Source organism: Solenopsis invicta, chromosome 7 (assembly GCF_016802725.1).
Source record: "Solenopsis invicta isolate M01_SB chromosome 7, UNIL_Sinv_3.0, whole genome shotgun sequence".
Lineage (NCBI taxonomy): Eukaryota > Metazoa > Arthropoda > Insecta > Hymenoptera > Formicidae > Solenopsis > Solenopsis invicta.
In genome coordinates, this window is record NC_052670.1 from 8,636,333 (window position 1) to 8,661,047 (window position 24,715).

The 24,715-nt window shown below is 36.0% G+C and overlaps 7 protein-coding genes across 18 annotated transcripts in view; 3 read left to right on the forward strand and 4 right to left on the reverse strand.

The window, feature by feature from the left end:
* Window positions 1-577: 577 nt before the first annotated feature.
* Window positions 578-2,018, forward strand: LOC105201662 (pyroglutamyl-peptidase 1). The gene is made up of 2 exons (XM_011169766.3): window positions 578-1,054; window positions 1,128-2,018. The coding sequence occupies exons 1-2, from the start codon at window positions 836-838 to the stop codon at window positions 1,515-1,517; spliced, it is 609 nt and encodes a 202-aa protein (XP_011168068.1). The 5' UTR covers window positions 578-835; the 3' UTR covers window positions 1,518-2,018.
* LOC105201661 (integrator complex subunit 14) lies at window positions 2,006-4,541 on the reverse strand. The gene is made up of 6 exons (XM_011169765.3): window positions 3,915-4,541; window positions 3,526-3,850; window positions 3,153-3,364; window positions 2,821-3,075; window positions 2,406-2,735; window positions 2,006-2,318 (listed from the first exon to the last, which is right to left on the reverse strand). The coding sequence occupies exons 1-6, from the start codon at window positions 4,170-4,172 to the stop codon at window positions 2,094-2,096; spliced, it is 1,605 nt and encodes a 534-aa protein (XP_011168067.1). The 5' UTR covers window positions 4,173-4,541; the 3' UTR covers window positions 2,006-2,093.
* A 152-nt stretch (window positions 4,542-4,693) lies between these two features.
* LOC105201664 (TM2 domain-containing protein almondex) lies at window positions 4,694-7,000 on the reverse strand. Its single transcript, XM_011169769.3, has 6 exons — window positions 6,581-7,000; window positions 6,324-6,391; window positions 6,109-6,252; window positions 5,902-6,023; window positions 5,284-5,427; window positions 4,694-5,203 (listed from the first exon to the last, which is right to left on the reverse strand). The coding sequence occupies exons 1-6, from the start codon at window positions 6,669-6,671 to the stop codon at window positions 5,068-5,070; spliced, it is 705 nt and encodes a 234-aa protein (XP_011168071.1). The 5' UTR covers window positions 6,672-7,000; the 3' UTR covers window positions 4,694-5,067.
* Window positions 7,001-7,587: 587 nt separating this feature from the next.
* LOC105201663 lies at window positions 7,588-11,759 on the forward strand. Of its 3 annotated transcripts, none has more exons than XM_011169767.3 (10): window positions 7,588-8,176; window positions 8,299-9,178; window positions 9,256-9,507; window positions 9,569-9,842; window positions 9,954-10,231; window positions 10,315-10,458; window positions 10,552-10,795; window positions 10,935-11,077; window positions 11,165-11,300; window positions 11,375-11,606. In XM_011169767.3, exons 2-10 carry the CDS (start codon window positions 8,300-8,302, stop codon window positions 11,554-11,556), a joined length of 2,532 nt encoding a protein of 843 aa, XP_011168069.1. In that variant the 5' UTR covers window positions 7,588-8,176; window position 8,299; the 3' UTR covers window positions 11,557-11,606. The 3 variants fall into 3 exon arrangements, with proteins under 3 accessions (XP_011168069.1, XP_011168070.1, XP_025992337.1); XM_011169768.3 differs by having other exon boundaries at window positions 9,954-10,135; XM_026136552.2 differs by lacking the exon at window positions 7,588-8,176 and having other exon boundaries at window positions 8,300-9,178; window positions 11,375-11,759.
* A 140-nt stretch (window positions 11,760-11,899) lies between these two features.
* LOC105201665 (eukaryotic translation initiation factor 6) lies at window positions 11,900-14,347 on the reverse strand. The gene is made up of 6 exons (XM_011169773.3): window positions 13,917-14,347; window positions 13,485-13,570; window positions 12,860-13,035; window positions 12,578-12,754; window positions 12,284-12,465; window positions 11,900-12,209 (listed from the first exon to the last, which is right to left on the reverse strand). The coding sequence occupies exons 1-6, from the start codon at window positions 14,021-14,023 to the stop codon at window positions 12,194-12,196; spliced, it is 744 nt and encodes a 247-aa protein (XP_011168075.1). The 5' UTR covers window positions 14,024-14,347; the 3' UTR covers window positions 11,900-12,193.
* LOC120358261 overlaps window positions 14,201-24,715 on the forward strand; it is a 39,750-nt gene continuing 29,235 nt past the window's right edge. The window contains exons 1-2 of one of the 2 annotated variants that reach the window (XM_039451938.1): window positions 14,201-14,544; window positions 16,568-16,779. In XM_039451938.1, the coding sequence (XP_039307872.1) occupies window positions 14,239-14,544; window positions 16,568-16,573 (312 nt within the window). In that variant the 5' untranslated portion in view covers window positions 14,201-14,238 and the 3' untranslated portion in view covers window positions 16,574-16,779. Of the gene's footprint in view, window positions 14,545-16,567; window positions 16,780-24,715 lie in introns of those variants that run through there. The other variant, XR_005575234.1, reaches the window with a different exon arrangement.
* Window positions 17,396-24,715, reverse strand: part of LOC105201666 (hemicentin-1) — a 196,250-nt gene continuing 188,930 nt past the window's right edge. For 6 of the 9 annotated variants that reach the window (XM_039451934.1, XM_039451936.1, XM_026136570.2 and 3 more), the window contains 3 exons: window positions 23,917-24,050; window positions 23,084-23,309; window positions 17,396-21,650 (listed from right to left, as the gene is read on the reverse strand). In XM_039451934.1, the coding sequence (XP_039307868.1) occupies window positions 21,525-21,650; window positions 23,084-23,309; window positions 23,917-24,050 (486 nt within the window). In that variant the 3' untranslated portion in view covers window positions 17,396-21,524. The remainder of the gene's footprint in view (window positions 21,651-23,083; window positions 23,310-23,916; window positions 24,051-24,715) is intronic. The other 3 variants (XM_026136571.2, XM_026136572.2, XM_026136573.2) reach the window with 3 other exon arrangements.

The following is a 24,715-nucleotide window of genomic DNA, read 5'->3' on the forward strand; positions in this document are numbered from 1 at the left end:
TTTAATAACGACTCAATACCATTTTTTATCACAGAAGTAACATCCAAATATTCTAATATTCTAATAATATTCTAATTTCAATACATAATTTCTGAAAGAAGAAACAGAGTAAGTATTAAATTCGTTTACAGTAGTAATGTTCAACTTGCAATCCACTTGTGAATATTTTTGCGGCCCGTTAGCTAACAAACTAAATATAAAATAAATGTTATGCAGTCTGCAAGATTTTACCTATAGGTATCTTTTCATAGTAAAAACGCTGCGACGGTAAATATATCATGTGATTTACAATTTTCCTCATTTTCTGCAATATAGAAAGAAAGAGAGAAAAAATGAACTGTGAATCACGTGACATCTTTACTGTCAGAAGTGCCACGTGCTGCGTATGAAAAGGTTACTTATTTCTGAAAATGGCAAATGCAAATTCAATTTAAAGAAAGTTGAACATCACTAACTTAAAGCAGAGAGGAACCTGAGAGCGGCCACGGCGGCCTTTTTCCTATAACGCTTCGAAACTCCCGTACACTAGTGACGCACATCTATTCTGGTCAGAATAGGAACTACGTGTCACATCCATTTTGCAACCCGCCATTAAAAACGCTAATAGTTAAAAAGTGTTTTATATTCCTTGTAAAATAAATCAACAAACCTGCGGAAAAGTTGGCAACACTGGTACTAGACTACTAGCGTCATCCGATGTCATCACGTGATAATACCATAATACTCCCAAATACTCCAAAAAGAAATTAAATTGTAAGCGGCTAACAATTACACCATCATGCTAATTAGAATCTAAAATATATCATCGTTGGAGAATCCGAGTTGCATTTGCAAAATGAGTGACGATTTCAAATGCACGATCTTGGTGACTGGCTTCGGCCCGTTCAGCACGCACGTGGTAAATGCCAGCTGGGAGGCGGTGAAGGAATTGCAGGAACTCTGGACGAACTCTGTGGAATTTGCCGATGTCAAACTAGTCGCGGAAGAAATTCCGGTTTCGTATGATTATGTAGCCAATCACGTCCCTCGGCTCTGGAAAAAATACAATCCTGCAGTAAATAGTAGTTACATCCAACTCGAAGTACGCAATGTCTCAATACATACTTGCTACATTTCCTTCGTTTTAGATTGTTCTACACGTGGGTGTATCACATCAAGCAGATTCTTTAACGATAGAGCATCATGCTTACAATAACGGCTACAATAGGCTTGACATATTTAACAAATGCCCTGTTCAAACAAATGCCGAGTGCAGCATCTTGGAAACTGGGATAGACATCAAGGAACTTTGCAACAGTGTGAACAAAAACTTTGAGAGAAGTGGATGCAAAGCTTGCTTATCGCATAATGCTGGCAGATATCTATGCGAATATATATTTTATCAATCGCTCTCTATTGAGCCGACAAAGACTCTGTTTGTGCATGTTCCAGATTTTGACAAGTATTCTAGTATACAAATTGCGAATGGTTTATATGATATTTTGAGTCACTTATTAAGAAATTTGAAATTCAGTTAATAATTGTATTTTATTAAGCCAACAAATTAATTAATAATAGGCAACAGTGATAAAATTTTATAAGAATCAATGTACTTAAGACACATGCTGTATAATTCATATACATCAGAGTTACACTGTAAATTTCAAATTTACATCTACATGGATTATTTTATAATATTTTATGTGTAAATTATAAATACATTTTCAGTTTTTTTTTTTATAAATTTCCTGCTGAATACCATCAGTATTGAAAGTAATCGTAAACTGAAAACTAATGGTATTCGGTGCTCAGTTTATAAAAAAACTGAAAAAATTTATTTACATATAAATTATTACACTGCTTGTAGTTAACACATCTTATTTGTGTGATTACACTTACGCGGTCTAATTCAAATGATTATTATTTATTATTATATGTTTATACAAATCTTTATATTGTATATATATAGAAAAGTTAAAAATAAGAATGTAAGATAGATGTAATATAAATATGTGAAATGATGGAATATGAATAGAAAATACAAGTTTTATTTTTGCTGTATGAATGTCCGGTTGTGATACAAGAAATTACTTCTATTGATAGCGTATTACATCTTATGATCCAGGTTGAAATTTCGTCCGCGCGGGTGGAATGTTGTACCTAAGCTCGTGAAATTCTGGCTTTCGGATCATCGATGCAACGTGTCCCATTTGGATCGTGCAGTCAGGATTTAGATTCGGTGGTAGCAATGTGCATTCTCGCTCCAAGATGCATGCTAAGCCTTCCAATAACTCGATGAATCCTATAGACGCTGCTGCACGTCGTAATCTGTTTACCTCCTATGTAACAAAAAATAATGGTACAAAAAAACTGTATCATTTAAATCATGTACACAATTGCTTTATTTTTTTATCCTTTTGATTTACCTTGTAAAAGTTCTGCGTCTTATCTGGTAATTTTCTCGCATGTCTTAATATTTTTTGAATATCGGATTGCAAGCCAACTTGGCGAATCCATGAAGGAGCATTTTGTGTGTAGCTTCTTTTTTCAGCTGGTCTAACTGGAAAACTGACTGGAGAACTTTTAACTGAATCTAATGGACCTAAATTGCTGAAATCGCCTAACCATGGTACAACATTAGATCCTGGTTCTAATACTGTTAGCATTAAGTTGGATTTCTTTTTAGTATCCGCCCAAGAGTATATAAATCCATACCATTCGTTGTTCAACATACAAAGGGCTGCCATATTTTCTACCTGCAAAATGTATCCATTCTCTTAATTTAATCATATTAATTTGATCATATTAAAATAATAATATATATTTCCAGTAAAATATTACCTTTAATGCTCCATGAAGCAATACACAAAAAGATGGCATTTTTCCTTCGTCTCCGTTTTCATCAGTATCAGAATCCTCTTCTAACGATATACCCTGCATACTTGAATTTTTCTCCGTTGCCAATGGCAATACTAAATGTCTAGAAATGGAACTTGGGCTACCAACATCTCCTACAGATATAAATCCACATATTTCTATAGTTTTCGATATTGACAAACCTGGGGCTAATTCAAAATCTGTCTTCTTCGTATGAGGCTGAAACATATATAAAATAGTATCTACATATTTGTTTATAGTTTAATTTAGCATGCTCCCACATGGTTTATCATTACCATTGGAGCCGGTGATAATAAAATACGGGAACCTAAATGGCCACATTTTAGATATCCTTGAAAGGAAACATAATTTGCTTCAGCTAGCTTTTGGAAGCAAGCTGCAATGGAATATTTGCTAAGCGGTGAGTCAGGAATTAATACAATGCTATCACCGCCAGCTAGATCAACTAAACGTTGATAGAGAGGTAAACCAATCTGCAAACTAAAATCTGAAAACACAATACAGTGTTATATTTAAATATATAAATAAAAGATGTTTCTTTTCAGCTAAACTTTTTGCACAGTTCACTTTTCTCTTTTTTTTCTTCAATGTGCAAAAAATCTAGTTAAAAAAGACAGGCTTAAAAATAAATACCATGTTTTGACTTACCCTGTTGCGACGCAATACAAACTATACTTAATTTTCCCGGATATGGGAAAGGTAATGGAAAGGGATTTGTGTCTTGCGCAACATTTAAAGAACTCAAAGAGTGACCCAAGGACATTGGTCCTACTCCAGGATTACCATCTGTAATCAATATTACTTGACAGGCCGTGGTATTACCCCATTCTGCCATAATTACATTATTAACTCCGTGTAACGCTCCTTCGATGTACGTCTTGTCCCACTCCTCAATAGTTTGTAACTTTGCACGTATGCTATCATAATCGCGAGTGAAGGGGCAAACCACCTCGCATTGCGATGAAAATACAATCTGAAATTCGAAATTTGTTAGGTTTACATATATTAACATATTCATTAAATCATACTGCACTTACCAGCGACACAAATTCTAACTTCGAGTTAACTTGCAAGTAGTGTAACAGAGCATTTATTCCATGCACAGCTAAGTGGTGTCGTGTCAATGGTTCATTTTGCAAATTGTCATTTGGTCCATTTGTCAATACAGGTCTCCTCATTGAGAGAGAGACGTCCAATGCTATAACCGTAGGCATTTTGATGCCCCGAGTGAAGTTTGGATCAAGGTGATTAAAGACTAGAGACACTTGAAAGCGTACTCGAGAAAGTCTCTTCATATATTTATTAATCGCTTCTCACTCGGAATATGCATCTGCAATCATATAACCTCCTCAGGACCAGGAAGAGGCTGAAGTCGTACGCAGCCCACCAACCGGTTAATCGCTTCCAGGTAAAAGTAAAATAAATCTGCATAACTTCTCTAATGCAGATATATAGGTTATGTGGCGAGCCAGAATATTAAACTTTTCCGTGCATCGATCTTTTTTTTCCCTCGCAAAGAACGATGGCTTTCAAGAGTGAATAGATACTTAAAAATTTTTTTAATAATACTTCTGTCATGCTAATGCATCTCCTCGATTAATAATGCTGTCATATACCGACGCATCGATCTGCAACTTTGCGAGTGTTTCGAAAACTCTAACCTATCATAACATATTGAACATTTCACTTCGTACAATACAAATTTGCAATTCTCTCATGCCTGATGAAATTCTGTAGACATTTAGTATACATTTATTTTAATTTTCTCTTTTAATTAACAAAAAATAAATTTAATTTTTTACGATATACAGATATATATAATTTATGTACATTTATTAACAAATAAATTATACTTTTTATATAATATCTTTACAGCATAAGTCCTACAAAAAACTTCAACATTTTTATTTGCCTTATTTTCTGAGAGCTTCATTTCAAGATTATATTAAACGTTAATTGTTAAATAACGTTAAATCTATCTGAATATATTGACAATTATTGTCTACCCAACAAATGTAAATTCCATTTTTTTTTTAAATATAAAAGCAGCTTGTTCTTATTTATGTATGTACATGTATCACATTAATTTGTACCTAGTTCAACAAATATAACATCTTCCTATAAGGACTATAATACATTATAAAGTAAGACTTAGATTTTATATTAATATTTACAAAAATATCTATTAATCTAAATATACAAGGAGCCATCAGCAGGACCTAAATATCTCATAGAGATTAATATCACATCGATTAAGGTCCACACACCTAAACCACCAAAACTAAAAAGTTTGCCAATGCCTTCTTGCCAGTGTCCCAAGTAAAACCTGCAATATAATAATCTCATGTGAAATTCACAATCGAGAGTTTGTATTTCAAATAGTATGCTTGCAAGTTCATAAAGTACCTGTCTGCACCAAATCCTCCAAGAGTAATACTCAAGATCAAAGCTGTGGACCAACGATATCCAACTGTCCAGTTACAAGGCAGGTTTTTCATAAACTTCCGCCTGCCCAGACACAGTATGTCATCATTTACCGTGCAATTTGTTCTGCAATGAAAATATTAAAAATTATCATTATTATAATAAGTATGAATTTAATAACAGAGTAATGTGGTATAATTTCAAACATGCTATAATTCTGAATAAAATTTTCAAAGTTTAAATTTGATAATTCTGGTATCATTGTTAATAATCATTAGCTTGTTAGTTTCACTATGTAAAGGTTGTATACAATTTTTTTATCAAAAAATTCCTTTTGTTCAAAAGTATTATTTCAAACATGCAGGTGTTCAAATGTTTAAATACAAATCTGAACACAAATATAATTTTAAATGGTGTTTAGTAATAAAGTTGTTTCTCTTGTTATCAATATCTCTGTAATCATGAAATATAAGAGCTAAAAAACTGGTTTACTTGCGAGACATAAATTATATTATGTTATGTTCAGAATTGTATTTTTTGCTGTACATTTTTGAATATTTTTTTGGACTAATTCAAGGCTTTGATGACATCAATAAATACCTGTAATATTGCTGAGGAGATGCTACTGAGCTGCAGGAATTTTTCTGATGGCACTGATGCTCCCAGTGGTCAGTTTGATAACAGTAACGACACATGTACTTTTTGGAGAAAGTCTGCTCTCCCTGTCAATAAACAAAATGTCTGATTTAATTATATTTCAATATAACAGAAAAATTGTAAGACTTTCTCATCACAAGTTTTACATACTATACAATCTACATGCTCCATCACAGAGCAGTTTGCTTCATACATCGATCCATATTTACAGCTGTAATTTAAATTACACTTCAGGCATTCTCCACTCAATTCTACACAAGGTATCCCACTTGGACACAGCCCAGCAATTTCCTCCTGCAATTCAGCGATTCTTTCTGTACTCGTATCATTATGTGAAGTTATTACTTGGATTTAAAGAGTTTTACCTTCTTGCTGCTGTAAGCTGGAGTGGAGTTCAAGTTCGCTTCCTTCAGAGCATAGCTGGTCGCAGTGCCTGCAAGAATTACATTAAATATCAAGTTACAGGTGGATATAAAAAAGAAGTGAAGTACTTTAGTGCCTCCATATTGACACAGTAAGTACAGCAGCATCGTAGTATTTGACTTTTACAAAAATCTCATATGGAAATTATTCCTCGCCAGTCCTCACACATGGTGGGTCGGTGGTTAGGAAACGAACTCACCATAGTCCATTCGAGCCTCCTGGACAGACGTCGACAGGAACGCCATAAAAAGGAATATCACGTTCTTCAAGTTGATCCGAACGACATTCATTCTGCGCGAGAATTTCTCTCACCGACCTCCGTCCTCGGGTGCTCGACTCACCGTCGCAAATCCGAGACTTTACTGTCCGCGCACATGAAAAAGAGGCATGATAGCGTCTCGCGTCGAGTACACTCTGCGTTGTTAGTACACCTCTCGCGATTCAGCCGTCATGATTCGCCGAGAAAACTCGCCTATCTCGTTTAATCGAGCATAATTTTCTTTCACTATTTTTATTCCTCCCCTCCATTAAAATACATTACTTTCACAAAATAGAAACACACATGTAATGCGCCGAGGGAAAGAAAATAGTTGCAATTATCATTGCAGTTAATTTAACTATAATATAATTCATAATTTTATTTTCAATGCTCCAACTACGTATGAAGATAAATGTCATATATGAAATGTTGCAACTGAAATGTTGTGATATAAAAGGTTTCTGACATCTATATCATATGCAATAAATTTTCAATTGGCCGTTTCAAAATTGGGCAAATTTTCTGCTTATGCATGTTAACACATCCAAGTAAAAAATTTAATTGCTTTGTTGCTTTTACTGAATGACCAAGCAAAAATTTACGCCAATTCTTTTTATTAAATATTTCAGAAATCGTATTTTCCTTTATTATATATTAATCAGATTGCAAGTAATAAATAAAAACGTAAAATAAAAATACTAATAATTGCATTTTATATACATGTAATTTTTACTGCAACTTAATATTTATAATTCTTCAAATATAATAAAAATTTCAGAATTATTTCAAACATGATTGAACAGTTACATTACGCACAAATGCAGATTTGCTCTGTAAAATCTGCATTTGCACACAATGCGATTGATCCTGTTACCATATAACTATATAGTCAAAGGATTGATCACGATTGATGAATTTAAAAAAACCTGCAGATGTTTTCAAACCGGAACCGGAATGCTGGAAAGCGAATTAACGCTACCGAGTGTACCGAGGATGCACTCTGCGTCGATTTGCATTCCGGCAAGAACGGCGATATACATTTTTGTAATAACCGACGACGGGACACGATTTTCTTTGAGGCAATTACGTCAGCAAGTACAAAGGAGAAGGAAAGATTTACGCGTTAAGCAAAAAAAAAAAATGAAAACAAAAGTCAGCACGAGCGATGCGGCGGAGTCTCGCGTGCACGCACTGCATGCTCGCTTCCTACAATCAGCTGACTTCCGGTACCACTGTGAGACGTTGTTAGGATGTTAACGAGGTGTTTCGACAGTTTCGTTTGACGGAGAGGTGTTCTCGGTTTTTTTTGTTTTTCACAAAAGAAAACGCGCGCGGGACACAGACTCCCCAGCAAGCGAAACTTGTGCGAGTCGTGCGTTTTTTCCTCTATTCTCATCCCACAGTTCCGGCCGGAACGGAGCGATGTGGATCTCCGCCTAACCACACACACACACAGCGTAACCGCATTTCTCAAGGCTCGAGTACCGCGTGCCGTTGCCCGACTTCGTAGCGGGTGATCTCGTGTCGCGCCACATGGTAAGCGCAATTCCGCGGCGACAAAATCGTTGAACGAGGAAGGAGTAAAGTTTCCCCTCACTCGGAAAGAGTTACACTCGGTATGTTCTCGTTGTATCATTGCGCGTGTGTTTGTTTTGTAGGATGCCGCGTAACACCGTCGCCGCCGATCTCGTGGATAATATGAATTCCGAGGCGAACGATGGAGACGGTCAGGACAAAGCAGAGGTCAGAGTGGACATCGGTCTGAGGAATGACAATCAGTCCGTGGACCAGGGCGCTGTGGCGTCCAAGGTACAGCTGGAGAACGGGGCCGAGGGACAGCTGAGGCTGAACAACAACGGCGGCGAGAGTAACAACGTCAGGCTAGTCCTGCCATCCCGAACTCCCGTCGTGCTTTCCAACGGGACAAAGTCCGTGCAAACCTCCGTGTCCGATTGTGCCAACTCCTTAGAGCAGAACGTTTCTCAAGACGTGAACATATCTTCCATGTTTACGAACGCGACCGCCAATATCAAGCCTCAGACTGTGAACACCAATACCATTAATTGTCAATTGAAGCATAAGACTGTTGTGAATGCAAGCTCATTGAATCTGCCTAAGTCCCAAATGCACTTGAATCTATCTTCCACTCAGGCGAATGTACACCACAATCATAACTTAGCGTCAGCCGTTCTTAATTCTACTGCAGCCACCAGTGCTACGTTACATTCGAGTGTATCTACGTTAAATGTATCAGTAATGCCTCCTAATTTATCAACGATTAAATCAAACGACGATGTGGACATGAAGAATAATGTGGATTATGCGTCTGCCATAGAGAAATGCCCGTCTAAGGTTTCTTGCAGTTCAGATTCTAGTCCAGAGGCAGACTGTTCCTGGACATCAAAGTCCTATGGATCTAAACGTGTACTAAATAATATAGGTGGTAGTATAGGTTCGACAAGTCAGGGTACTTGTTGTTTTTTGAGACCTAATATCAATGGCAGCAGAGAAGTTGCAGGACCTAGTGGGCTGCAAAGAGTATGTTTTTACACACTGAATCGTGTAATCAAATGCTTCTACATTGTTCACAGAATTTATAATTTTCTTACTTTTAGAATTTACAGAGAGAACAGATGGAACGAATGGATTCTAGTTCTGGGAATGAAGGCGATATGTCTGATGGAGAAGACTATTGTATTTATACTTATAAAGGAAACGACGATGTGATTCATTTAGATCAACAAGAAGAATTGAATCAGGACCATGTAGGGAATCGGGAAGCAGAGGGACAGAACCATAGTGGTAGGTCAAGTCCAGAGATGGATTTTCTGGAAATGGACTTTGATCCCGGACCTTCCTGCGAACTGGTAAGATATTTGTTATATTATAAAATCGAGTCAAATTATAATGTCTTTTCCTTCTTCATAGGATACTGGTGATAGCGATTTGGCCTCTATAAATGAAGATATACAGAATATAGCGTTAGATAATATAGAGCAAGACCCAGTGTTAAATGATCTGAGTAGTGGAAAAGTTGTATCTAGACAGGGACTGGTAGCGATACCACTAACTACAAAACAGACTGTACAGCATGTTAATCATACCACTTTCCAACAATGCACAAGTAATCAATGTACAGTAGAACAAAGTGCAAAGTCAACTTATTCAGCTCCATGGATGCCTAGTACTAGCGCTGGAACTGGTAATCTTACGATTATGGTTACCTTTAAAATTCTCAAACTATTCACATACTATTTTAGTAACGTAAATTATAGTATTGTACAAGATATCTCACGTTATATGAAAATTATAGGAAGATGGGACAGTGCGACACTCTATCGTAATACAGGTTGCCCAGTACGCGAATCGTACGGTTATCACAGTACAAGTGGTGACCTTATATCGCCCGGTGATAATAGAGATTCGGATTCCGAATTATGGGTCGATTCATCGACTGCATCTCTCCCGGATAATTCCAATTTAAATGCCAGGAAGGTTAATCTCATTTCTACGCTTTATCATCGAATAATGGCTAAAAAACTAATGCTCAATAAGCATGCTACGTTTAATCAAAGTGGTGATTCCAATCTGGTTAATATATTTACTATTAAACAGATTTAATGATTGAACACGTAAATCATGTTTTATTAAAATTTACAATAATATTCGAATAGGAAAATGAATTGTGTAACGAACGGCTAGATGGGTTACCACCAGTTGAAAAGGTTATGCTGTGGAGTGAACAAGAAGCCACAATGAAGCAAGTTACACAAATTGGTACTTCCGCCTGTGGTGCTACATCCGCAATTAATGCTTTGGTAACCATGTGAAGCATATAAAAAATACAAAACTTGCGAATTTCCAATAATTTAATTGAATTCTATTCACGTATATGAATCGTTTCTTTTTAGTTGGCCTTAAATATATCATTTTCTCTGGAAGTATTAGTGAAAGGTGTAAATACGAGATTGAGGGAGCTGGGTGTACCGCTACCGAGGTATCTTGTTAGTCGTTCGGTAGCGGGGGCAACTCATAAGGACATAGCACGAGGGATATCTCTGTCCACAAATGGTGCTGCTATAACAAAGTTCTTTGCGTTTTATCCAGAAAGAAAGGTGTCATTATCACATTGGTTGCATTATTGGATCTCTAAGGGTGAGAGATTATATAAAAAACATGTTATTCTGTAAACATTTAATACTCTACGATGCTACGGTTAAAAAAATATATTATTAAAGTATGTAACAAACGTCAAAAGATATAAACGTAAAATATTATAATTTTTATATTTTAGGAGCTGCACCAATTGCAACATTAAATTTACAACATTGCGGAGAAGGTTGTGATATACCGGACGCATGGCATCATCAAATGATATTCGGTGTAGGACAGGCTGGTATATACTTGACAAATCCCTTAGAATGTTTGCCTGAACAGGTTTGTATGATCGTCTAATGCAAATTACATATAATTTATCATGCTTAGACATTTAGTTCGACTAAAATTTTTCTTACATGATTTTAGCTCTTGTGGCATCAATTAGTTAGCCCCAGTATTCTATTAATACGAAAAACAGACGTTCTAGCGCATTGGAATGAAAATACCGATTTAATGCCACTTGCGACAATGGATCAAAAGTGGCGAAAACTCAATGTCCTTGGTACGTTATGCCTAAATTTTTAAGCATTATTTTTTAGTTGCAATAACAATTTTAATAAAAGATTCATGATATAGGGCAAGTTGTAAATATGATACGAGAATCAATGAGCCAAAGGAAACAACCTAACAGTACGACTACTGGAGCGACTCACATTCGCATTCCGGCGTCTTACCAAGCAGGCATTACGTTGGTCATGTGTGCCGATTCTGCCGCAGCCACCGAATTGTTACATGCAGAACAGCTACCACTGCTCTAGTCTTGTCGATCAAAAATTAATAAGCCGGACTGGCCCACTTCATTTACAACAAATCTTATTAGCAGGCCAGCCCACACGCAATGTTACTCATAATTCATTTGCTATGTAAACCAACAGGATGAAAATAATTTACATTTTTGACACAAAATGCGTTTGTATTCAAAGAGAATATTATTGATTAAAATATATTTCAATAGAACATTTCTGTTTTGTACATTAATTATATTCAACGATGATCAAGCTACAGATATTATATTCTTTGTAGATGCTTGTAGTCGAAAGAAGCTTACCTTGATACACGATTAGAAATATTATTTCTATGAAGAGAATATGAGATAAGTAATTTGATTTTCCATTGCTTGATTTTCTCTTTTTATTCATATATTTATTGGTTTTTTCTTTGAAAAAAATGCTGCATATGTACGTTGTCAATATTGCAAGTTTATGTTACAATTTTTTGGATATAACTTTTAGTCACTGACAATGAATCGGCACAGAGAATAGACGCACGAATCTCTACGCCATAACCACTTGTGCTGATAAAATTGCATAAATATAGAGTTTTATGTACATATACTTAATATATATAGTCCAACATATTTTTTCCGGTGTTTTCGGTTAAGAGAAATTCTTTTTTTTAGAAGTCCGACATACTAAAACAATAAGAATATGTTATAGGAAAAATTGTTGATGATTATATATAGTGTCTAATTTTTTTCAGTCTTACCTTTCTATAAAAGGTGCACGCATACTCGACGTAATAGGAGTTGGATTAGCTTCGTTAAGCTTGAAAACGTTCTCGATACGAGCGATTTCTGTCGAGGTAGTGTCCATGCCACAAAAAGCAGCCCAATCATTTACAACCATACCAGCAGCAATCACATTACTACCCCTGTTTACTGTCCCAGTCTAGAATACAATTTATCATTTAAGTATAATAATTTAAATAGAAAATTATGGACTTATTTAAATTTTAAACAAATTTTATTTAAATGTGTTCATGCAAATTTTATCGTCTTACTGCAAGTGGCACTTGCAGAAGTGAAGATAGCTCATCTTGCTCTTGAATGGGCATGTTCGGATGCACCAAACCACCTTGATTGGATAAAATGGAATACGAACCAACAAGAACATTACTTGCAATAGTTTGTCTAAATACTTCCACATTTAGGGTATCGGCTAAAATCTCTTCAGTTTCCTATGATCAAAGATACAAAATTAGAACTATTAAAGTAGCATACTTATATTACAAATTTAATTCAATTCTTAATCTAATATAACAGAAGCTATATCAAAGATTTACCTTATCCAGATCTGGATGAACTAAAGCAGCATAATCATTACACGCTATAACATTGCCGAGAGCAGAAAGTCTCTCCTCTACTCTCTGCACTTTCACATTATCTGGCAAGGAATTTCGAATGTGTTGCAATTCTGTGTCTGTAGTTGTATTTGGCACTAATAATCCATTCTTGTTTGCTACGATGGAAAGATAAATACTTATGAGCAATATGTATATAGATATAGATAAGATAAAATTTTAGTACTTAGAAAAAAATGTCCAATTTTTTATATTTTTTTTATCTTGAAAAGAAATGAATACTTCATATAAAAATAATATTATATTTTTTTATTGAAAATATATTTAAAAAAAAATAGCAAACTATTTTCATTCAAAACATATTTGATTATCTAAATAAAGATTGCTTGATATTTCAACACATATCTATAAAAATGTTTGATAAAATCAGGATCTGTGGGTCCCAGGTTCGCTTCTGATCCTCATTCCATATACGCTTCAAAAAAATCTTACAAGAGGTTTTAAGATTAAAAGAGTTGAAGGATAGTATAAAGGATAAATGAAATAAGTTTTATGATGTTTTGCAAATCTTTAGAATGTTTGGTAAAAATAATTTTAATATACTTACCAACGCAGAGTCGGCCAATGATCCTACATCCAGCCACTGATGCATGAATTACTGGAATCGTCTCGCCTAATTCTGCTTCAAACACACTGCAATTATAGCAATAATAGGCGATAGAATTATTGCAATGAAATTATATCATGTATTAAACAATAGATTATTGAAAAGATAATAGTAAATCTTATATTTTTTATCAAACATATTTCAATACTTCATTCATATGGAAACTCAACGCTTATCATTCCGTGTTATCTTGCTCAATAACGTGCAATCATAAACTACTCGAGATTATTTTTGAGGTTATGGTACAAAAATTTTACCAACATTATTGTGGTGAATACTATTTTAAATTAATAAACAAAATAAATTACTGAAAGAACGTCGATTGCCAATGTCAATTTCATACGATTGCATTATGAATGACGTCATGCTTACCTATAAAAGTTTTCGGATCCGCCGATAGCAACCAAGCAGTAAGAATTCGTCAGCTTGGAGAAAACACCGATCTCATTGTTATTCTCGAATTGCACGCGCACCGCCATGATCGTGAGATCGTTGCAAGCTTTTACATCGGCGTGCTCGGATCGGAGTATCGTGCGAACGCTTTGAAACGCGCTCGGTTTTCGCTGCGGACTCGCTCGTGCGCGAACGCTAACCTCACAAATTCGGCAATCGCCGTTCGCGGGCACGCCTCCTTCAATTTTCTGGTACTCGTCCCCTTTTAATCTCCTCGAGAACGTTTCGATTATTTTAGCTAATGAGGTCTTGGAATATAAAGGCGGCTGACTGCAGCCTTCAAAAAATTTTCACGACAAAACAGATCCGAACGCGTTCACGGACTTTGCGAGAATCGGCGACTCTTTCGCGGGCGCACCAACACGAGGTGTTCGTTTTTATCATTCGCGGAACACCTCGTGTTCGCGGGTCCGCGTTTAAGCAACGGAAGAGAGATGGCGCCAATTGTCACCAAATTTCGAGAATCGCGCGCGCATTCGTCGCGACGAATTCGATTGATCATTTCGTCATGGAGAACCGAGGACCGAGGGTAGAACTGTTAATAGAGGTAAACGCAAAGTTTATTTTATTGTATTTCCTTCAAATCTGCACCGCATTTTCAGAACCGTGCTAATATACAAGGCCTATTCTTCGTCGCTGCGTTGGACTGCATTAAAACTTTCTGTCTCGCGCTTTCCCCAAACGTACACTTCAAATATATTTGTTTCGTTTCAAGTACGTACAAGTATATACTAATGCCAGCGGCAGACGATGCGATTTTTCGTGCTGGATTGCTTGCGATCTAGTAAATTGCTAGAAGTGCAGCAAACAGCCCGTAGAATTTCTAGTAATTTACTGGATCGCAAGCAATTCAACGGGAAAAATCGCCACAGGCTTAATTCAGTATCCACTATTCTATAAAAGACCATTTCGAAATCAGTACTGAAAAGCTGTGGTAAACGTGAACTATAGATTTCCAGTACCGACTGTGTACTTTTTAGAACATAACGAAAGACTGTAGGTCTATTTTACAAAGAATAGACTTTGTAGTCCTTCGTTCTTACTCGTTCTTTTTTCGCTCTAAAACTGTTCTTCCATTTCTTGTATGTAGAGTCCGTTATTAATGGCTCCTGCAGGAGTAAAGCGCGCCAATTAAATCATCCACAGAAAAAGTAAAACTCTATCCAACTTTGATTGGCTATTGCGCCAACTTCCGCCGCGACAAGCTTTGCAGAAGCCATAAAAGATTACGACACTTTCTTTTTCGATATTTCAGAACACAATCTGCTTACCGAGCGATTAGTTCTTACCTTGTATATATGTAGATCTCACCATTTATGTTTAACTCTTACAAGCAGGGCACGTTCCGTACAAAAAACTAAGATCCTGCGCATAATAAGAAAATATTAGATATTAGGAATAGGAATTAGAATTTTAAAATCAGTTTTCTCAATGAACAGTACAGATAAATAATTATGTTGTATCCTCCACACATTTTATTTGTATCTAATGTGCCCCCCAATCAGCAGACGGTACTTTTTAAATGTTTTTAAAATATAAAAAAACGTTTATAATGAAAGATAAGTTACATTTAATGTTCATTGATAAAACTGACTCTAAAATTTTAATTTCTATTTCTAATATTTAATATTTCTTCATTGTGCGCAATGTCCTAATAAAACATTTATTAGACAATTAAATTAAATTAACCCGTTGTGGTTACACCTTCAAAAAATAACGTAATGGTGACACTGGGTCCAGTTGGCCCGACGCAAAAAAACAGTTGCCATTTGCGTTTCTTTTGATGAATCGACTCAAATCCTTCACGAAAATGAAGTTTAAGACTTCTTCTTCGTAATCAAATCGTTTATGTATCCTTTATTAAATTTTTTAATATTGAAACGACACGAGGAAAAAAATTTTGAAAAGTATGCCATTTTGTACTAAAAAATTCCTGAAAATTCTAATTTTTGAGTAAAATCAAAGTTATTACCGGGGTTCTACTCCAGAAGTAGTATACTTTTAAGGAAAAAATAGTATTAATAGTATTATTAGTATTATAATAGTATTTATCGTATTTTGGAAGCTACAGCAACTTAAAAATGGCCTTGGGTCATCTAGACCCAGTGTAACCACAACGGGTTAAAATAATTATTTAATTTAATTAAATTGAAATTATTGCATTAAATAGATTAGAGTTTGTTCAACAAAGTCGATTTCGCGCCGCGTTCAAAAATTTTTATAAGAGATGCAGCGACGAGAAATGCAGTCGTATCTTAATGTTGATGCTGATACGTTCACAGGGAAGCGAGATAAAGTAGCTCAATGAACGCAAATAAAATCATGTCATCTGTAGGCAATTATTGCAACATGAGACTACTTTGCTGTATTGTTCATTCATAAGTTTTTGCGAGTCTCGAAATGGCAATGAAAATAAGTAAATCTTTTATTTGAAAGATAACAATTTTTTTTATCTAAGAGACAACCAGAAATAGATTAGGAAACTTTTCTTATCATTTTCCTTGTATTTTTATTTTGTCTGTTTTATTATAATTCTTTAATAGACTTTTATTGTTTTTTTTTTTTTTCAGGATTAATCTAATGTGCGTAAAATCGTGAAATTTTATCTCGCACTTTCTGGTCACCCCGCGAAATCCGTGATCCAGTGGTTGACGAGCTCGATCTGACACTTTTATCGTCAATTAACACAGAAGCCTTTTGAAGCGACGTAGAAACTGGAGATGTAATTCACCGCCGAAATGGTAAATAAGGTAGGTGAGTCGCAAATATTTCATTCTTTTATATTGCTGGGGCAATAAAATTTAAAATAAAGATAAAATGATAGAATTTTTACACTGTGACGTTTCTACAACAGTGACTGTAGTTTTCCATAACGTCGCGTTCGAGTTTTAAAGAGTAATATTGTACAAATTTTTCATGAGCCGAAGAGCTGTAAACGTTTTGCCGGAACTGAAGCGTAATTTTATAAAAGAATCGTATCGCTTCATAACGTGTAAATTTGTGTCTTTTATAGAACATAATATTTAGCAACGATAATGACAAATCCTAAAATGATATAAATTAAGTAAAAGTAAAATGCAAAAAAATTAGGATAGTAGATGATAATTGGATAGATACAAAGTTATAAAAAATATTTACTTTTTGATAGAAATATGAGGAATTGACAAATGATATAATTATAATATATAATAATTACAAATCTGTGGTCGCGTAAAGGAATTCTTAATTTGCTGGAATAGAATTTGGAATCTAGATAATATTATAAATTTATTTATGACATTAATGTTAAATATATATTACTAACAATCGAATTTTGTCGCATCGTAAGAATATTGAGTACCTCGCAACTTACCGTACGTGTACTTACTTACTCTAAAGGTGTCAATGAAAATAGTAGGTGATAAAAATCATCGTTTTATTAACAATATTATAAGTAAGCGTTATAAATATGTGTAGTTTTGATTGGTTCTGGGGATCGTGTCGATCGTCTTATTTCCAAAGAAATTGGCAGTTGTATATTTTAGCGAGAGATTCGTCGCCGTTGCGCCACCCGATCGGACGCTACCACGGATTCGCATCGAATAGTTCGCAATTGTTACATGCACATATGTATACGCGGTTCTTCTAGATATATTCTATATTCGTGATAGATGAGACCAATAGAAGTGGAGCTACAGTTTTGCGTTTTTGATTGCGTGCCACTCTGCTTGTCGTTCTCTCGTTCGCTCGTACTCTCTCTCTCTCTCTCTCTCTCTCTCTCTCTCTCTCTCTACCTCGTGTGTATCAATATAAAGTAAGCATAGCAAAATCTTCAATTGTTCGGCTTGAACGTTGTGTATTGTGGCGGCTTCTCGCTCTTGTAATGGGGCTTCAATGTCGCTAAGCGATCGGGTTTGAGAAACAGCTGCTCCCCCTGCACAATTTCCATCTTAGGATCTTAACCCACGATAACTCGCAAATTTCCATCCGAATTAGCCATCCGCTGCTCATGGAACAACTCGAATCTTGAAGATTTATTACTGATCTCGGGTACTTGTCTTTCATTGAGGAAATTACGTTTGAAAAACTGATTTTCGAATCGTCTTAGATTCACGTCTCTTTATATAAAGTGAAGATTAAGTCGACGGAAATTTTTATATTTAATAATGTTTAATCAAGTTTGCAATGTATAATAATAATATGTTCCCGGTTTTTACAAATTTGGAGCAGCATAAAAGTAAGCTCTTTTCGTTTAATAAAACATCACAGAAACGTATCGGCGTTCAGCCGATACACGAAGGTTAATACGAATTAATTTTATAATACATAAAACAAATCCTTTTTTAAAAAAATAACAGAATATCCATATATCAATACGAATGTATTATTTGGAATATGATTCGACTTGGAGCTGCGGAGGGCTAATGCGGACTTAATACGAATGCATACGCGCACAGTGCACGGAGGGGAGGGGCACGAATTGCTACCATAATGTTCTACGGGTTATTACTTGGCAGTCAGGGATAGAAACTAGCATGGGTGCAATCTGTGCAATTCTAGGCGCGTCCGAAACATGGCACGCGAGGACGTAAAGTTGCAGGGTTGTTTCTACACCCTTGACAACGCAGGTGCCAAATAATCCAGGCTACAGTTAGGTAGCAGATCCAGCATGGCAGACAAGACCGGGACTAAGGAAGTAAAATACGTATACGTGTGTTTTTACGTATATACATAATAACGTAAAAAGAAAGTCGCATGTCAGACCGTACATAAATAAAAATATAAATATGATGATTTATTCTTTGATTCACTCAAGCACGGGTTTAATTTTAAGACATTAAAATGCTTTATTTCTGTCTTTTAAATACTTGCAAAATTTTAGCTTTAAACAGCATTTATAAATTTAAAACAGTAAAACGTTCAAAGCTGCTGAGAAATTTCAGCTTTAAATTTTATGTCTATTTCCAGCAATGTAGATTAACTCGATTTCTTTGATTTACGATTTGATTACGATTTAACATTTTCTTTATCTTCTTCTCAGTTCTAAGAATAAAATAAAAATAAGTTAAAACAAATTAAAGTTAACTTACATTGGGGGAAATGTGCATTAGATTATTTCTAAACACTGTTCAAAACTAAAACATTTATAATTTAATATTTTAAAATTAAACACTTCTTTCTTGGGTGAACGTTATAAGAAGTATGCGCGATGATAAATTCTTACCGACGATTCTCAATGACGAAATAAATGAATGATGAGATGAACGAATAATTTCATTACGCGCATATCGCACAATACTTAATAAATTTATATTTTTAAATGAATGTGAAAATAAGATTAAAGTATTGAAAAGAATTTCGGTCGTACCTCGATAGGATTGGGATGTGTATGGGTGCGATGATAAATGGTACCCACATGTATGATCACTTTTTAATGATGACAACTTTATACACGAAAGGGAACTCGGCACAACTCCCCCGATTTATCTCATACGCCATACAGTCAAAAGTCCCATATCGTTAATCCGATTATACAAAGTCGATGGTGTTCGCCTTCAGACTTAATTAATGACGGTGATAACGGGAGATATAATATAGCTAATCCTAATAGGATTGAGGTAAACAATATGGTGCATCGTATTCGAGTTGGAAATGAGAAGGTAAGTCGGTGGGAAGTTTCTCTGTACACAATCTCGTGAGGTGCAGGGTACATACAAAATGCAATTCCGACATGCTCACTCGTTGGTCGACGCGTCCTGAAACGATCTGTACAGCGCTTGGCTCTCATTTTTCCGAGAGTCTCTGTCGAACCGATAAATTATTCGTATACGGCCACTATACAACTGTGAATCGAATCACTGTGTCGGCTGCCAATTGTTTAAAACTACCCTTTTGCAACAGCGACGTAGAAGCGCATTTTAGTGTCGCAAACGTACGTGGGCGATTAGACATCGCTGTTAACGTCAAACTTTCATTAATTGGACGACGATTCGTACGTTAAATTCGTGATCTTAACGGGTACGTATATATGCGTATGTACATTTTTTTATGCACTTGGTATGTTCAATAGATAGCAACATATCGTTATTAAATCGTAATGAGCATATAGTTTCGATTACTAATTACTACCTATGATACAAACACTCTTCAAATACGGTCTTCGACGGTTCGTTCACAATACTTATCAGCGTTTCAAGCATACGACGTCAACGATCAAACGAACGAAGAAAAGAAAAGAAAAAAAAAAAGAAGTTACGTCTGTAGCATTAATATTTGCTAATCGCGCCTACAACTTTCAGACGTGGCAGCATGGGGGGCAGTAGTATGGCGTAGTGTATGGCAGTATCGAGTTTCGCGTAACAATTAATTACAGCTATTCTCTTATAATCGTGTAGGTTTCCGGAAACGATTGGTTGATCTCGATGCGCGATCGGCCGTGTCCGTTCGTTAATGAGCTGCGAGCGTGTAAATTCGGCGATCCCGGTCGAGTTCAGTCTTACGTTCTTGAGTCCCGCGGGACGCGCGGCTGCAGGGAATACACTCCTTTCTGGATGCAAGCGAAATCAGAACAGAACGAGATGAGCTATCTCCGCGGTGAGAAACGAGCCGGGATTCGGTGGAAGAACTGATAGGAATTCAGTTTACGATTAAGCGTTTCGATCACAATGAATTCCACTCAATTCACCTTAATCCGGTAATTTTGTTTTGTTTTTTGTTTTTACAAAGGACGAGACGCGACTCAGACGGAATCGCGCGCGTATAATCGACATACGGGGCACACGGTGGGCGGGGCGGCATTATCGTCGACACGCTCTACTTATGTACACATCTATCTAAATTAAATTACAAACAAGGACAGCGCGGTAATTGGCGGAGGGACACCCGGGAACTAGATGCAACCAAATGCATGCGTAATGCACCCTACCGAGCGCATAAATCACTCAAGCGACTATCGCGATCGGAGAACGTGATACGTTCGATACTTGCGCGCGAGCGGCGCGCCGTGTCGTCGCATAAGTATTGTAATTTAACGTTGGATCGTCTAAAAACTTCTTGCGCGAGTCGCTAATGGATGGTATCGTCTCCCGTTATACATACAATCGCATAGTTATATTATGTAACGATCGTTAACATCATAATAAATTTTAACGCGCTAGGAGAGAAACCCATTACATAGGAAGAGCATTGCAAAATATTGCTGCGATGTTTCAGCAATGGTAAAATGTCCGTTTCTGAAATATTGATACGCAATGTTGCAGCAACATTGCTGCAACATTGCGCATCAATACTTCCAAAGGACATTTTATCGTTGCTGCAATATTGCAGAAACGTTGTAGCGATATTTTGCCACGTTCTTGCCACTCTGTGCTGTACGGAAAGAAACGCGAGCGAGGCGTAGGCGCGTTAATTACTTTCATCGGTGTAAGGTATCAACAAATTTTTGGACGACCCAGTAGAGTGTGTGTTGCGTACATTAAAACGTAACGTGTGTTTATATTTATACATCTCCACGTTGGTCGTGTGTGTCGACAACACAAATACAATATTTTATTTATATATAAAACCCTCGAGATCTTTCCGGGAGAAAAGGTGGAAAGTTTGCGCTCCTCGTTCCTTGCCTTTTTTAATCCGATTTAGCGTGTCCCGTTCCTCGTCCTGTAGAAGGAATTTTTCCTGCGCCAAGATTGCTCGCTCATTGATTCAATTAATGAATATATACGGACGTGCGGGGCGCGTCAACATTTAAAAAAGTCGTAATCTTATATTTTTCTTTTTTCTGTGTAAATATACGTTTTACTTGACGAGCCCCCGAAAGCGAACGGTAAAAAAAAAATAAATAAATAACAATAAATAAATGCGATAATCACCGAAAAGACAAATCCGATGGATTAAGGATAAGCATTAATATATCGACCCACTGATACGATAAATTGCTCCGGACGATTCCTTTCGCAATCGGGTCAAGTTGCATGCACTTGCAGTTTTGCTCTCGCGAATGCAACGATTAAATTTAAACGCGAGTGCTTCGATCAGAAACTACTTTCGGACGAGTGCAGTAAAGTAAGCAAGCGGGTGAAAAAGAATCTTGTCCAAAGCAAAGTAGCTAATGCGCTTTGACGACTGTGCTGATCGGCGATGGTGCAGTAAAGTCGAAGATAAACACGAATTCTCTGTGATAGGTGCCGATACTAATGCGAATAAAATTTTTTGTGCATAAAGAAAATTATATAAATATCCCAGTAAATGAGAATGAATGAAATGAATAGAAATAAATTTATTTCGATATTTTCAAATTCGCGCTTTAGATCTTTTGAATTCGCAGATAATATAATATGAATACACCCGAATTCAAAATAATGAATAGCTCATTTCGTACTTTAACCCAATTGAGTCCAAAAAATACTCCGGGATTTTAAAGCGCAAAAACTCAGATAAATTAAAATGAATTTTTCAATTAATTTGAATTTATTTTCGTTTGTTAAAATATTAAAATATTGGAGAGGTTTAAAAAGAACTGCACTTTTTTCATTATTCAAGCTGTGTGACGAAAGATATTTCTACAAAATCAACTGCTGTAATACTACGGGATCACATTTCGACACTTAATAAGAGAATGCACCCTTCAGCAAAATTTTTACGCACAACACTAAAAATTCAAGATTCTTGCTTCCTGTGACTGTGACTGTGCTTTCTAATATTATACAATAAAATCAATTTGGTAAAACAAAACGTTATAATACGATATATTATGCGTTATTGTAATTTATACAATATATTATTGAAAAGCCGACATAGTACTGAGAAGCTTGTCATGCAAAATAATTTATGGCTGCAGCATCTAATCACTGACTTCAAATGTGTCCAAAGGAATTATGTGTTATGTTATATGTATTAATTGCACGTTAAAAATGATGCAAACTTTATATACATAATTTAAAAGCAACGGCACGTGACAAATGATGAAACTCAAAAGAAGAAAGAAGAGAAAGTGAGAAAAAGGAGAGAAAGAAAAATAACGAGGAAGCACAAAGTCGGATTTCAGCTACGCATTGTGCGAGAATATAATTTACATTTTTATTTTTTTCTTTATTTCCAACTTAACTGACCTGCAACGTATATTGTCCGTGAGGCTGCCCGTGGTGGTGATGCCTCTGATAATGTTGCTGTTGGTGTTGCGGGTCGTGCTGATAACACTCCTGCTGGTATTGCTGCGACGGGACGGGCTTCAGAACGTGATTGGCTCGTTTCTCCGGGACGAACTGCTGAGTTGTACGATCCATCGTATCCACTGCCAAGCGTGGATCCTCTATCATAGCGTTGGAAGCCTTTGTACTGTATGAAAACGGCGAGTATCAACCCGATTTCGTTTCATTAGATGCTTTGTATACGTATCCTATCCGTGCAATACGTGAGAGAGGCAATGCTTTTTGAATAATCCTTTTAAAAGGGGGTCCCCTGGTTCAGTTTTAAAAGAAATTTAAATCGCAAGAGCCCTTGTAATAGCGCCAAGACGGTTAGATAATTTATTAGCTTTGTCACAGTACCCCTTTGATGAAAGGCTTCGCCTCGAGAACAAAGCGATCTTACGTATAGATATTCTTCCTTCTTAAGAGAGTTGGGTATCATTTAATAGGTTTATTAAATTCATTACGTTTTTATGAATAAGTGATATCTTACCAAAACTGTTTCATTTGTTTCTATTTTTTTTGTATCGCACATTATTTACTTGTTCGATACGTATAATAATAAGTAAAATGGAAAAAATTTTTTATCTTTCTTTCTGGAAGCAACAAAAAGCCCATATACCTGCGTATGCAAATTTACTAGATACTGCAGCACGGTTCTGGTCAAATGTACACAATATTGGAGCGTCGCGCGTGATCCACGGCGCCGTCTACTCGCCTATAAATCACCGTGCAACGTAATATCGCGTGCTTACCAATGCACTTGCTGCAGCGCCGGCACTGTGTTTCTGGCTACGCAGCACCTATCCGAACGTAGGAAACAAACGAATCCCATTATCAGTACCGAGAGCACCGTGAATCCGGCCACCGCGCCGATAACGAGCGGGATCTGGGAACAAAGAAAGATTTTCCATGTGCATCGCTCGCCGAAACATCTCCCGCGGAAATTGATTTTTGAAGAATATTTCATACAAACTAAAAGTTATTGACATTAAAAAATTGAAGGTTTATTCTTTTTTTTTATTAACAATTTTATCAAAAAAATTTTGGTCGCAAATGCTCGATTTTTGATCCTGAAACTAGCTGTAAAGAAGGAAACAATGAAAAATTGGATTTATAATGGTTTTTGCGGCGAAAAGTACTATTTTTTGCTGCAGTTTTAAATAAATAACTTTTAAACGAGTATTAAGTGAATCTAAATGAATTTTTTGCACAAATATTCATTAAGGTTTTATTAGTACATCTAATTTTGATTTACTACTTTCCCATCAAATTTGCAAATAAGTAACGTAAAACATGATTTTACATAAGAATCAAGAGTAAATGAAAAAAATAATGAAATAACTTTTAAATCAAAAGTAAATTGTGGTCAAATTTTATACAGATATCAAACGTAATAAAATTTCTAAAATTTTTTATATTTTTGGTAAAGTTTCGAGATATGACCCATCCTTAAATTCTGCTAACTCCTTCGCGTTTATTCGCACGTGCGCCGATTACATAAAAATATAAAGTAACTCCTTTCATAGACTGTACATTTCACTTCGCAGAATC

Bases quoted from the DNA above. Each gene is read 5' to 3' on its own strand.
- LOC105201662 (XM_011169766.3), top strand. From the start codon at position 836: ATGAGTGACGATTTCAAATGCACGATCTTGGTGACTGGCTTCGGCCCG. The intron at 1,055-1,127 runs GTAAATAGTAGT...CCTTCGTTTTAG, and splicing joins GGAAAAAATACAATCCTGCA to ATTGTTCTACACGTGGGTGT.
- LOC105201661 (XM_011169765.3), bottom strand. From the start codon at position 4,172: ATGAAGAGACTTTCTCGAGTACGCTTTCAAGTGTCTCTAGTCTTTAAT. The intron at 3,076-3,152 runs GTAATGATAAAC...TATATGTTTCAG, and splicing joins TATTATCACCGGCTCCAATG to CCTCATACGAAGAAGACAGA. The intron at 2,319-2,405 runs GTAAATCAAAAG...TTTGTTACATAG, and splicing joins AGACGCAGAACTTTTACAAG to GAGGTAAACAGATTACGACG.
- LOC105201664 (XM_011169769.3), bottom strand. From the start codon at position 6,671: ATGAATGTCGTTCGGATCAACTTGAAGAACGTGATATTCCTTTTTATG. The intron at 5,428-5,901 runs GTATTTATTGAT...TTTTCATTGCAG, and splicing joins TCTCCTCAGCAATATTACAG to AACAAATTGCACGGTAAATG. The intron at 5,204-5,283 runs GTACTTTATGAA...ATTATATTGCAG, and splicing joins GGAGGATTTGGTGCAGACAG to GTTTTACTTGGGACACTGGC.
- LOC105201663 (XM_011169767.3), top strand. From the start codon at position 8,300: ATGCCGCGTAACACCGTCGCCGCCGATCTCGTGGATAATATGAATTCC. The intron at 10,459-10,551 runs GTAACCATGTGA...GTTTCTTTTTAG, and splicing joins CATCCGCAATTAATGCTTTG to TTGGCCTTAAATATATCATT. The intron at 11,301-11,374 runs GTACGTTATGCC...TTCATGATATAG, and splicing joins GCGAAAACTCAATGTCCTTG to GGCAAGTTGTAAATATGATA.
- LOC105201665 (XM_011169773.3), bottom strand. From the start codon at position 14,023: ATGGCGGTGCGCGTGCAATTCGAGAATAACAATGAGATCGGTGTTTTC. The intron at 13,571-13,916 runs GTAAGCATGACG...CTATAATTGCAG, and splicing joins GGATCCGAAAACTTTTATAG to TGTGTTTGAAGCAGAATTAG. The intron at 12,755-12,859 runs GTAAATCTTTGA...CTTTGATCATAG, and splicing joins TTCATCCAGATCTGGATAAG to GAAACTGAAGAGATTTTAGC.